We start from the raw sequence: 12,799 nt of genomic DNA, 5'->3' as shown, positions 1-12,799 counted from the left end.
AATAATATAGCTGCTGGTGGATTTGTATGCAGGGTCAGCTCCAGCCCAGTCAGAATCTGAACTGGCTGCTGGTTTCAAGCCTTCAGGATTCATATCCCTTTTGAAGACTATTTCTTTTAATTTTGTGCTCTTGAGGTAGTGTAGGATCTGCTTGAATGCTGTCCAGCTCTTCCTATTGGGCCTGCTGTTGAATCTCACCAGATAATTGACTGCAAATGCAATATCTGGCCTTGTACATGTAACTAGGAACTGTAGAGAGCCCAGGCCTTTCCTGTAATTTGTAGGTGTAGCCTGCTTGTCAACTCCATCTTTAAGGGTCTGATCTGGTGTGAATTTGATGCTTATTCCTTTCTTCATTGGCATTTTGGAAGGTTTGCAGTCTTTCATTCCATATTTGGTCAGTAGATTCTTGATATACTGTTCCTGATTCACAAAAAGGTCTTCATTTGGCTGCTTTTGAACCTGCATGCCTAGGTAATGGCTCTGTTCTGTAACCTCCTTGATCTCAAAGCATTCCTGAAGCTTCTCAATGAGCCATTCTGTTTCAGCTTTGTTGGGTCCCATTATACAGCAGTCATTAACATGTAGGGTTAGGTAGATTTGCTTCCTCTTGTGATAGAGTAGGCCTGTATTGTATGGAGAGATCTGGAATTCTAGAGATTTCAGATAGTCAGTAGCTGCTTGATACCAAAGTCTAGCAGCTTGCTTCAACCTATAGAGTCCCTGGTGTAAGAGCTCTACTAGATTACCCCACCTGTGCTTGAATCCAGTGGATAGTTGAATGTATACACATTCATCCTCTGGAAGAGTTTCATTTAGGAAGGCTGTCACAAAGTCAAAGACTCTGACCTTCCAGTTCTTGGCTGTTGAGATAGCAAAGAAGGCTCTTGTTGTAGGTTCACTGATAACTGCTGTATAGGTCTTCTTGTAGTGAACATCTTCTTGCTGTTCAAATCCACATACAACCCAACAGGCTTTGAATCATACTGTGCCACCTGTGTTATTGAGCTTTCTATTGAATACTCATTTGCCAGAGAGAATCTGCATTTTGGGTTCCTTCTTGACTAGAATTCAGGTGCCTTTCTCTTGTAGTTTGGAGACTTCAACATCTAGAGCCTCCTTCCAATAAAGCCACTCTTTGGAGTGTTTGGCTTCAGTGATGGATTTTGGTATGTCTGTATGTGTGCTGAGCACTGGAAGCTCAGCTTCATTTGCCTCTTCTTCTTCTGTTGCATCTGAGAGAATTTCTTGCTCTTTGCCCAGGTATATGAGCTCTAAAGCCTCTAATTTGCTGTCTGTGAGCTTCTTCATGATTTCTGGCTTCTCCTTTGCAAGGTAAGCTAGTAACTTGTGTTGCCAGCTGTTCAATGGATCTATGTAATTGTACTCCTCTGGGAGTTCAATGTATTCAGCTTCAGTTAGTGAATTTGTAGGGATTTGATTTAATTTCTTGTCAAATATAACATCTTGCGAGATCATTATACTGTTTGTTTCTGGGTCCCAAAGCCTGTAGGTGTGCATGCCATGATATTCTACAAATTTGACCTTCTTGGACCTAGGTTGGAGTTTTGAGGATTTGTTCAAAATCTTCATATAGATGTCACATCTCCACCTATGAACCCATCTGTAATGGGGTTGGTGATGTGTCCAGGCTTCAAAGGGTGTCAATGGCTTTGTGTTCTTGCATCTGTATAGAGGCACTGAGGTAGGTGATAGATTCACCATCATGAAGACTGTGGTGAGAGCTTTGCCCCATAACTCATTGAGTAGTTCTGAGTCTATAAGTATGCTTCTTGTTTGCTTGCAAAGAAGTTGTATTTCTTGTTTACTTGTTCCATCTTGTTGAGATGTATATGGGCATGTAATCTTCTGTTGTATACTCTTGCTCCTGTAGAATTCAGCCAGTTGTTGGCTTGTCAATTCAGGAGCTCCATTGGACAGTATAGTGCTGATTTTTTGTTTGGTAGATACTTCAATCATGTTGATCCAGTTCTTTAGGGTTTCTGGAGCTTCTACCTGCTCCTTCAGGAGGTAGATCCATCTGTATCATGTGGCATTGTCTGTTATAAGTAGGAAATACTTTGCTCCACTGTAGCTTGAAGAATTGGAGTCTGTAGATAGAGTATGACCACCATCTGCAATATCAATAAAAATTTTAGCTCCAGGCTTTGTAGAGTGTATTCTAGATTTAAATGGGTTGCAAGCTTGCTTAGCTTTAGTACAGGTTTCACAGAACCCTAGCTTCTTTACTCCCTTTATTTGTATTGCCATTCTTGGATCTCTAGCTAGAATAGCTATATTGTGGGTGTTGAGATGCCTCCAGTGTTTGTGCCAATTGGCCATCATATCCTCCTTGATTTCTAGTGTCTTTGCCAGGTGATTTGGTGTCAAAAGTGCATCATCTCTATCTTTATTCTCTAGAGTTGCTGTTACATAGCAGGGCTCTAGAAGTTTTGTAGGTACTGGAAACACATATGCCAGTAAATTGTGTATTCTAGGCATTTGTAGGACTAGAATGTTATTCTTGTTAAGCATGGCTTTGAAGCTCTGTGTTTTATCTGCTGATTCTAGTAGGAAGATGTGTTCTCTGTTGACATAAAGCTGTTCCACTGTAAAGCTGTCTTGTATAAGCTTCCCAAAGCTTATGAGATTAACCTGGAGGTCAGGCATGATTCTAATCTCCTCAATGCTCAATTCTCCATTGTTAGTTTGGATACTGGCTGTGCCAAATCCTCTGGTGACTGATTTTGAACTGTTTGTCATAAGCAGTTGTGTTGCATGGTTCTTTGGGTCCATTTGAACTAGATCTATATGTGAGGTTGTGTGGGATCTGGCTCCAGAGTCAAGAATCCATTTGTCTGTGGATTCGCGCACTTCTTTTATAGAGAAGGCTGCTTTGTGAACTGAATGGATCTTGTCTGTTGCAACTGTAGCTGTTTTCTTGCCTTTGTCTTTAGAGTCTTCTTTAGGCTTGTTAGGCTTCAAATTCTTGTTAGATTTGCAAAATTTAGCCAAATGGCCAGGTTTGCCACAAATATAGCAGTTCCAGTTCTGCAGTGAGCTCTTCTCTGAATTGAATTTGGAGTTTGTATTCTTATAAGATTTTTGGGGATCTGAGCTTGTTGCATTTGTATTTGACTTTATAAATCCACCTTTCTTCAGATCTTTCTTGAAGATTTGGTGGAGAATATTCTTCAGTAGGCCTTCCAAATTCTTCTCTGATAGATTTGTTCTGCTCTGGCATGCCATATCAAATCAGTTCTGTATGAACTCTCTCCATCAGGATGTAATGTTCATCTTCAAGATATCATGTAGAGTGTGGTCCAGTTGTTTAAACCCTAATCTCTCAAATTTTCCATAAATTGCTAGAAATCTCTCTATATAATTCCTTTCTGAGCCAGTGAACTGTAGTGTCATTCTCACTAACTCTGTAAGTAGACTTTCCTGCTGTATCTCAGATCTCTCTTGAAAGACTGTTCTTACAGCTTTCCAGAGTTTGTAAGCACTAAGACTATCTGATTTCTTGAAGTATTCTCTGGCTTGTGCAAATATTGTGCTGTTGATTAGGCTGTGTAGCTAATTGTTCTGAATATTTTAGTATTGTGAAATCTTCAAGTGCTCTGGCTGTAGTGAAGTCTCTTGCCTTTCCAGGATAATTCTCTCAACATCTACTTGGTGAGCTATCTTTAGGATAGCTTTGCTCCATGCTAGATAGTTACTGGCTCTGGCCAGAATTATAGACTTCTTCACTGTCTTTGTAATCTTTATGAATTGGGTGATTGCTCTGCTGATTTGCATATTTGTATCTATAAGATTGCTGACATATTCTTCTAGTTTCTTATTGAAGTCTATTTCTTGATTCTCTTCTTCTTCTTGTTGAGCTTCATGCTCTAGATTCTCCTGCATTGTTGCAGGTGTGTTTGTGGTGCTTGCTTGACCTGATAGAAGATTTACTTACTGTGCCAGCTGTTGTATTATCTTCTGTTATCTTTGCATTAACTTCTGTTGTCTTTGCATCATCTTCTGTTGATTCAGCATCATTCTGTGCAACATTTAGAGTTCACTCTTCTCTCTAGACTCCTGCTCATCATTTGGCAGGCTGCTTCTGAGCCTACTTGACTGTCTAAGCTTGGTTTGGGGTGTAGAGAGGTTTGTTGGAGCTTTCTGGTTGGGAGTTTGGTGCTCTGGTTTGTCTGTACAGTTCACTATGGCTTTGGCATTGCCAGGTGCTTGATTTGCTTGCTAGATGCATTTAGCAGGTGTTTTGCTCACTCTCTGGTTGTGTGCCAGAAAGCTACAGGGTTCAACTTGCTCTCCAGCTTGGTGCTAGAAAGTTACAGAGGTTTGCATGTATAGAAGGTGTCTATCTTGATGTACACTCTCTTTAGTGCTTGTAAAACCTCATTATCCACAAGAATAACTGTTCAGGGTGTTGATCATAAGCTTTAATAACCAATTGAGCTGTAAATCAATCTTATACACTTGCTCTTCAGCGCAAAGGGCTATAATCTGATGGAGGACTTGTATGCTTGTCATTCGCTAAGCTACCTAAAGGGGAATCTTTGGCTAATCTATGTGGGTCACGTGAGGGAGGTGCTAGTTGGATTACCTAACACTTGCAGCCTCAACGGTTGCGCAGGATGGATTGCACCAGCGAGAATCATGGTCAGTGCTTGACGTCCTTGCTGTCTGCCCACCTCGCCGGCGGCTCTATCATCACAAACAACGCCCCTGGGCTTTTCTCTCGCTTTGGAATGCTGGGCGGCTCATGGCGCTTCCCTAATAATCTTTATCCCAAGCACCTCCTTTCTCTCTTTTCCCTTGGTACCTAGCAGCCGGGCTACCCAACAGGATATCTTAGCATCAGCGTGCACTCCTCTGTTATCATGTCTGGATATCAGCCAGACTACCTCAACGACAATAAGTACTGCCACAACAGCCTGCATCACCTATCCACGTCTCCTGCTAACCCGTTAGCAACAGCACGCGCCCCAGCACCAACAGCCCGTTCTCTCCCACTTCTCAATCCCCGTCCTTCAAGCCAAACGTCAACCGCAAGAAAACCAAGCGGTGGGTCAATGCAAAGACCTACAGCTACGACGGTGACGACTGGGGGGATAGTGGGGATGATGACATCTACGACGCGTATTTGGATCCCAACCACTCTCATCCGCCCCCTCTTCCAGAACACCACCCCCATGACCGATCCGGAAAGCAACCCGCCATGTTCTCAGAATCTGGCGATCAATCGCCATCTACATCTTCAACAACCAAGGCCCATGATAAACCTGGGGAGCTAAGCCCAGTTGTGGGACGCGATGCAGATGCAAATCCTGCGAACTCATTGCCCATCGTTCGCCCCGTCGAAATATACCGGCGATTGAACGAAGAACGGGAGAAACAGCGACTCAAGGCCGCTGAGGCATCCCACTCATCTCACGACTCAGAGGCTGCTCCCCACCAACCTCCACTGCCGCCCATCGATCGGATGACTGCATACAACCCATCTTCCCCGACGCACCAAGGAAATGTGGACTCCCCCGGGGACAATACTCCGAGACCTCGGCTTGAGAGTCCCCAGGAGCAAAGGCCCTTGGAGCCTAGGATTGCTAGCCCCGTCGGCACGACAGTGGAGGGCAAGGTTTCATTTCCCTCACCGCAGTCTTCGCCTGATCAACCATCGGATATAAAGTCATCTGATGCTGACGCTAAATTACCCGAATTAAGGCCATTTTCTGGCTTTGGGGATCCTTTCGTGAGCTCGCCCGGCTGCGAAGTTACAGAAGATGTAAAAACCCCTGGTGCCCAGGATTTGAATCAACCGTCCGATCTCGACCGTAACCCTTCACTTGGATTTCGTTCAGTGGTTCACCAAGCATTTGATTTCCCCGATACTCCCGCTAGCGACTCCGGGACTATGTCACGGTCAGATAGCAACACGACATCTCTTATAAGCCCTATCATAAAATCCGAGACACTCTCTGTAATTGATGAAGGCCGTGCTCCGACAATTGCAGAAGAAGATGCGAGTTCGACAGCCAAGCGCCCGCTAACCCCGCCCCCTGCCAGTATCACGCCTGGCCATCGCCGAAGTTTATCACCCCCTGACCCAAAGAACAGCCCTGCGAGACGAGCTGTTGTAACGCCTGTCGATCCTACAATCCGTCCTCAATCCGCCTGTACATTAGAATCTCCCATTCAACAACAGAATAACTCTCGATCAAGTGTGGATGTCAGGGAAAGCGAGCAGGGAGGAGGAGCCAATGATTTTCAACATCCGACGACTGAGGCTGCTCATGACACAGAGCCATTGGAGAAGAAAGAACCATATACAACGTCTCAACAAGGAACTAACCCTGAGGACGAACAAAGAAATATCCGGGCCCCAATGGTTGATACTCATTTCCAGTCTTCACAAGCTACCCCTACGTATTCGGAAACGATCTCGGCTTCCAGCATCAATACTTCAAGTGCAAAAGAGTTAAATGACCGCCTACGAGATGAAATTATCCGGTCACTGACTCCTAATCCTTCCAATCAATCCCAGGACACGGCGCCGTCAACGGATTCCGACGATAACGACGGGCCTCAGAAGCGACAAGGAATCACCTTATCCCCGAGCGAACACAACAATCACCGAAATGAGCAATTTGGCTCAGATTCCTCCAATCGCCCCGTGTCGCAAGTGGTCTTTCTTGGGCACAGAAATACCGCAGGTGCAGCCGAAACGAGTCTAGTCCACTCCCAATTTCAGGAGACTACGGACGTCTCACGAACCCCTGGCCCTAATGCTGCTCCGGCATCCCACTCAGTACATCCTACCCTGAAGAAGAAATTCTCGTGGGAAATGGATTCTGAAGATGAGTCTGAATCTTCCGAAAGCAAACCAATAATAGAGGAGCATCCTGTAGCCACCCCTACTACAAACGAGGTGCATATCACACCCACAACCATCCGGAGGGTTGAGGATACTGATACTGCTTCTCCTCAGGGCGAGGTATCTGACCAACCAATCCAACACTCACCACGCGCGACTCCCGGTGAAGCTGTAACATCCTCAGCTGAAGGCGTCAATCTAGAACCAGAACCAAATTCAGAACATCGCAGACACTCGTCATCCGCCTCAACCCCAGGCGAATCAAGTGATAGTAATAATGTTATCTTGCCTGATCCTGAACCTTCGGGCGCAAAGATAAGCGCGACTGCGACTGATGGTGACAAGCTTCTTGGTTTCCGAGAGATCATGGCTATCAAAACGCCCAGCCAGAAAATCGCTGCTTTCAATCGCACAAGAGACCAGTTTGCTGCCATGGATACTGGCCTCCAAGCCTGGCTGAACCAAGCCTCTACAGACCTGCCGGAACATGCTGATCTTCTCCGACAGAACGGCGCGCTACCATCTGTGCCTACTACAGCACACAAACCGATGACGTCTCGCACAAAATTCCCGAAACTCTCTTCCGGCTCTGGGTCATCGCGAACCCACATAAGACACTCGTCTGGCACTCCGCTCAGCAGCATGATGCATACTCAGCAGGTGCAGGCCAAGGGCAAGGACCTGTTGCACACCGCCGGGGTTTTAGGTGGAAAGGCAGGCGATGCCGCAAAGGGCCTGTTTGCAAAGGGAAGGAGCAAATTTCGACACAGCGGAAGTGCTGAAAAGGTAGATATTTAAACTTGATCCGATACAATCACGATGCACATCTTTTGTCTTTTGATATGGGCAGTTCACTCACCCAATGCTTTTTATTTATCTTTGCACCTAAGGGTCTTCCTCTCATTTTCTCTCTCCCTCCTTTTCTTTTTGGAGAAATCAATTTTATTTCCGTTTTTGATTCCTCTTTACCTTTGTACATTTCCCTAGGAAATTGTAATGAGATACAGCCCAATGGGAATGGAATGACATTTTGGCAGGATCAAAAGAAGCCCATTTCTTCCCCCCTCTTTTTCTCACTACAATCCGCCGGACGACTGTGTTCGACGAATCTAATAGAATGTCTATCGCTGTAGGACTGTTGCCAAGAGGCGTCGGCCGAAACACTGAGCCCGCCTAGAACCCCGATTTCCACTCCCCAAAGATGTTCTGAGGATATGATAGAGACGGATAGTTTACAAAGAGATCTTCCACGGTTAAGATCCATTAAATTGGACTTATCTCCGTTGGAAGATTCTTTGAACCTCTGGTATCCCGAGAGAAGGTCGTCGGTTCGGTCTTTACCTGATGACAAGCGAGTCGCCAGAATAGGCGACGAAAAGGTTCGGTCAATGTCCAGTCCTGCGGGGGAGCGCAACTCTCTAGTCCTTGGGGGTCAAGATTCCGGTCGACCTGTCCCTACAAACGACCACACACAGGTGGATGGCAGCTCTTCCGAAGTTAAAGACCTTACGTCACGTCATGGATCCATTTTGATACCTTTACCTGGATCAGGGATCTTGGGTTCATCCAGTCGTACCAACAGTAACGATTCAAAACGGTCACCCGGGAATCCAAGTAAGGGCATAGAGGCGCACGGTTCGCAGCATCAAAGCACTCAAGGACCTCAAGAAGAGTCTACAACGTTGACTGGAGCAGTGTTACCGAAACAACCACGAGGTTCTACACGTGCTTCTTTGTCTCGTAAAACCAGTAAATCGTCGGGTATATCTACCGGCGAGCAGATGCTTGTTCTTACTCCTAATGGGTTGGAGTTGATTCCCAGTGGCCCACCTGTAAGTGAAGTAACGTTTCTAGATCAGGAGGAAGCAAGCAAAACGGGGTCATCACGGAACTTCGACGTCAGCAAACCTCCCAGTCCGAGTCCTCCGGAAGGCTCAGTTGCACTGGGAATCGAGGAGCAAATTATCTCACGCAAGTTTTCTTTTGAAGAGGGAGGGGGCTACAACACCGAAGTTGAACGGAGGCTTGTCTCTGAAAGACCTAAAGGAGAATTCTCCAACTCTCGCCCTGGATTCCCAAAGAACAAAGAACTCCATCAGCCCAGTCCTATGAAAGCAACAGCCCCTCTTCTCCACCCGGACACAAACTCAAGCCGTCCGTGCTCCCAAACTTCGACCAAGGCTACAATCTCCCATCTAAGACATTTCTCTGTTCCCACAACCCATCCGGCCCATCAACGGCCCAGAGCCACTCAACGTATGAGTTTGCGGAGTGATGGTACCCAGCCGAGTCTTGTGTGCCCACGAGTTCAAGGAAGCCATGTATCAGCATCTCAAAGCACTGTGGCTAACATCGTCGCTGCTTCTGATAACTCTCGGCGCTCGACCCAAAATCAGTCTGGGCGGGTTGAGTTTTCACATCGCATCGGCCTGCCGCACAACTCAAGTCAAGCTTCCCCTCCCTCCTTAACCCCAATCTCCCGCTCTCGATTGTCCATCTTTCTGTCAAAACTCCATAGCAGTCAACCCAAAGAAAGGCCATCCCAAATAGCTCAGCATCAAAACTTTTCAAAGAATACCAGCACGGGGGTGGTGCAGTCGATCAGCAACAACTTTTCGCGGCTTAATACTAAAGCTGGACCAACCCACCATCATACTCCTGATGGCATCAAAGTCGTGGATGAGCGAGAGACGAAGGAGGATGATACTAGCATGAGGAAGAGAGGCCTTAAATTTTTCAGACGATTTGGCTATGCTGGCGACCTGGGAAGCACTAAGAAGTTCACTCCTATGGGGATTGTAAGCTCTCCAGCCTGCCTGTTCACTTTGCTGTTATATTAATGGCCTTTTAGAAGTCAGTTCAGAAACCTACCAGGCTGAAACAAAGCGCCGAAAGACCTCTGATACCTTCAACACACCCAGAAGTGCCACCTGTCTCAGGGAACAATGGTAGTATGCAAGCTCAGACTGCCTCTTCATCTGGAACTGGACGCTTTTATCAGTCCTTGAATGCTAGGCTACCTAACATCACCGAGGGGTTGACTCTAGATGAACATATAAATTCACCTCCAGGGGGCTCGCAGTTGCATTCATCACCCAACACCCAGGGTAATAAGGATTCACTTGCCCGGACGAGGCACTCAGTCAGTAGTTACCCAGTCAGAATTGCAAGTTCAGATGTCAGTGCTACTTCTGGTCACTCCTCCAACCATGCGTCGATATCTTCTACGAGGACCTCAGGGACAAATTCACCAATGCAAAGCTTGCGCCCTCAAATGCGCAGCATGACGCTTCCAAGCTCCGAATTCCTACACACTAACGAAGACAACTTGACTGGAAACACTCCACTAGGACAGCAACGAGCGAGTTTGCACACTTCTGGTTTCCCGCACGGTTCACCCCCAGCACCGCGAGCGCCCAGTCAGCTGTCTAACGCTGTGCATGACATGCCGCCTCCGCCTCCGCCAAAGATCCCACCTGGCTATGCATATCCTGGTGCTGCTGCACCTTCATGTATACGCATACGACCCCCTCCTACAGGCCAACGGCTCGGGACTGAACACTCGGCGCCCCTCTTCCACATGGCAGTTGCACCCCACTCCTTTGACCCACCACAAACTTCTTTTGCTAGACGGGAGGTAAACATTGAGCCTGTTGAACTTCCAACTCATGATGACTCAAGTGAGGAGATTGTGATGTCCAGCACCTCTTACCCTGGGCAAGAGTGGCAGCCCAGTGGCTTAGGTAATTGGGATTGAGTTCCTTGACCACTGCCAAAAGTTATCAGCATATAACCCCCTCTGTTCTCTCTTGTTGCATACCTAGCCTACTGCTACAGCTGTTGTTTTGCTTGTCTTCAATCAGTTTGCTGGAATTTTACATCGTTATATACCCCAGTTTGTAGTAACTAGGTCACGTAAAGTTTCTTTTTCAAAATTAACCCAATATTTCATAATTATTCTATGGTGAACATTCTACAGTATTATAACTACCCTCTACATGTAAACCTCAAAGGGGGGGGGAGGGGGTTCCATTCTGTACTGACTGTGTCCTCCCTTTCATATATGGTACATATGGAGAATCGAGGGGCCATTAAGGATGTTGAGAGCTTCATATCAAGGCTGGTATTAGCCCTGGTATGTGTTCTGGTGATAATCGCCAGATGCCTGAAGTCTACCTGGCACAGCTGTGCATCACTGTGCGGGCCCAGTGCGCCATTCACAACTTGCACGCCTTGAACTCAGGAAGGGTCCTAGTTCAACCCCCGACAGTCCGCCACGCACTTGGAAGACCCCAAACTGAGACTGAGGCCATCCAGGTCTAGGTACGAGTGACTAGGGCTAGGAGAGTACTGACTTTTTGGTTGATGACATCTACGGCCCATCAGTAGGCCTAATCCTAGTAGAGCCGATAATTTTCTGGAAAAATTGTAGAATCCATTTTCTGAACAACAAGCATATCAACAGACAGTACATTCAAGTGTTGTGCATGTGTATAATATGATTATCCCTCTGACTATTGACTTGTTTCTAGTACAAATAGGAAAGCCTTCTAAAAATATTCAAGCTGGAACAGGAGTAAAACAGAGCCCTAAGGGCTACTACTAAGTTATAATACATATATTTTGTGAGGATTCAGCTTGTATCCCCTCATCAAACGCATTTTCGCCAGAGCCAAGACGATGAAATAATTCAGTCTCCATTCGCAGAGCTGCATCGGGTGTTTCCAGAATCTCTCCCATCATATCACCGTCAGGAAAATCCATTTCCCAGGGCGGTTCCGTGGCCACTCCTCTCATGTTTGCCACAACAGCTGTGTGAAAATGCCAACGAAGAAGGTGGTCGTTGACTCTATTGATATCCGCATCGTTTCGGCATCGAGGGTCGAGGATACGACCATCAATTCCAAGAGTGTCGGGCATAAATGACGTAATTAGGTAGCCATCCTTGCAAGAATTAGCAAGTGATGAAAAACTGTGCAGCCAGGCACTTACGTCTGGGTTGATAGAAAGTGAAAAGTTATCAAAAAGTGCGTGGACAACACTTGAAAGCAGGATACCGTTCTGTGGCGAATGGATCTTTGAAGTCCCAATGAGATAAGCTGCCGAATTGTCCGTGACAAGTTGCTGGAAGCCCCTTTGTCTCCATTCAATTACTCTAGCTTGGGGAAAGATGTGCGCGACTTCAAGGCCAGTGTATCTCCCGAGATCAGCCAAAGGATTCCGCATGCCACTTATCATGCAGTCACGGTCACGGGATCTTACAACTTGTCGAAAATACGCTCGCTGTCTCAGCTGAATTAGCAAGTCACCCTTGGTATTTCATTTAAGTCTAACGCGGTTCTCACCTTCGGAGTCAATTTGCTATCTGCCGTTCGTGATAGAACTCGACGAGGGTATGGCTCGGCGCTGAGAGAGACAGGAACTGGAGTACCATCGGGCCCGAGAATTATGTAGCGCCCGGGAGCAAGATTGGTTGCATCCGCAGCAATCTGGTTTCCAGCAGAACCATCATGATTAAGTGCAAATATACGCCATTGCGCATTTTCGGGCGGGAAAACGAGGAAGCGCGAGCAGAAGTTGTAAAAACGGCGGTGTGTCAAGGAGCCATTTTGGAAAACATCTAGACATAGCTGTCAGAGTGATTAATGGAGGCAGAAATGACCCCAGCAAGCAAACCTCCAAGAATTTGACCTTCATTGTCATATAGGTGAACATTGCGTGTGTGAGAGGCTTCGAATGAGGGCTCTTCAAGGCGTCGAGCCATATTGCCTTGACGTGCTATGTACTTGTATGAAGTTGTGGAAAGTGAGTTATAACTGGCCGTCGAGTACGGATGTATGAGGATTGGCTTTACAAGTCAGATTCAATTCAGCAACACACTGGGGAAGAGCGTGTGTACCAAATAATCCAAACACGAAGCAT

General features: G+C 46.4%; 2 protein-coding genes across 2 annotated transcripts; one reads left to right on the top strand and one right to left on the bottom strand.

The window, feature by feature from the left end:
* The first annotated feature begins 4,615 nt into the window (after positions 1-4,615).
* On the top strand, positions 4,616-10,834 carry CIMG_05655 (uncharacterized protein). The gene is made up of 4 exons (XM_001246213.2): positions 4,616-4,924; positions 4,984-7,663; positions 8,011-9,675; positions 9,729-10,834. Exons 1-4 carry the CDS (start codon positions 4,887-4,889, stop codon positions 10,632-10,634), a joined length of 5,289 nt encoding a protein of 1,762 aa, XP_001246214.2. The 5' UTR covers positions 4,616-4,886; the 3' UTR covers positions 10,635-10,834.
* A 645-nt stretch (positions 10,835-11,479) lies between these two features.
* CIMG_05654 (uncharacterized protein) lies at positions 11,480-12,641 on the bottom strand (the record flags this gene model as incomplete). The annotated part of the gene is made up of 4 exons (XM_001246212.2): positions 11,480-11,821; positions 11,870-12,160; positions 12,223-12,497; positions 12,554-12,641. 4 exons carry the CDS (start codon positions 12,639-12,641, stop codon positions 11,480-11,482), a joined length of 996 nt encoding a protein of 331 aa, XP_001246213.2.
* Positions 12,642-12,799: the final 158 nt, after the last annotated feature.

This window comes from Coccidioides immitis (assembly GCF_000149335.2).
Source record: "Coccidioides immitis RS genomic scaffold supercont3.4, whole genome shotgun sequence".
Classification (NCBI taxonomy): domain Eukaryota; kingdom Fungi; phylum Ascomycota; class Eurotiomycetes; order Onygenales; family Onygenaceae; genus Coccidioides; species Coccidioides immitis.
The sequence above is the reverse complement of the archived record's forward strand: the minus strand, read 5'-3'. Positions and strand labels throughout refer to the sequence as shown.

Coding starts and splice junctions, on each gene's coding strand:
- CIMG_05655 (XM_001246213.2), top strand. CDS start 4,887: ATGTCTGGATATCAGCCAGACTACCTCAACGACAATAA. Junction 7,664..8,010: donor ACAGCGGAAGTGCTGAAAAG/GTAGATATTTAA, acceptor CTATCGCTGTAG/GACTGTTGCCAAGAGGCGTC. Junction 9,676..9,728: donor AGTTCACTCCTATGGGGATT/GTAAGCTCTCCA, acceptor ATGGCCTTTTAG/AAGTCAGTTCAGAAACCTAC.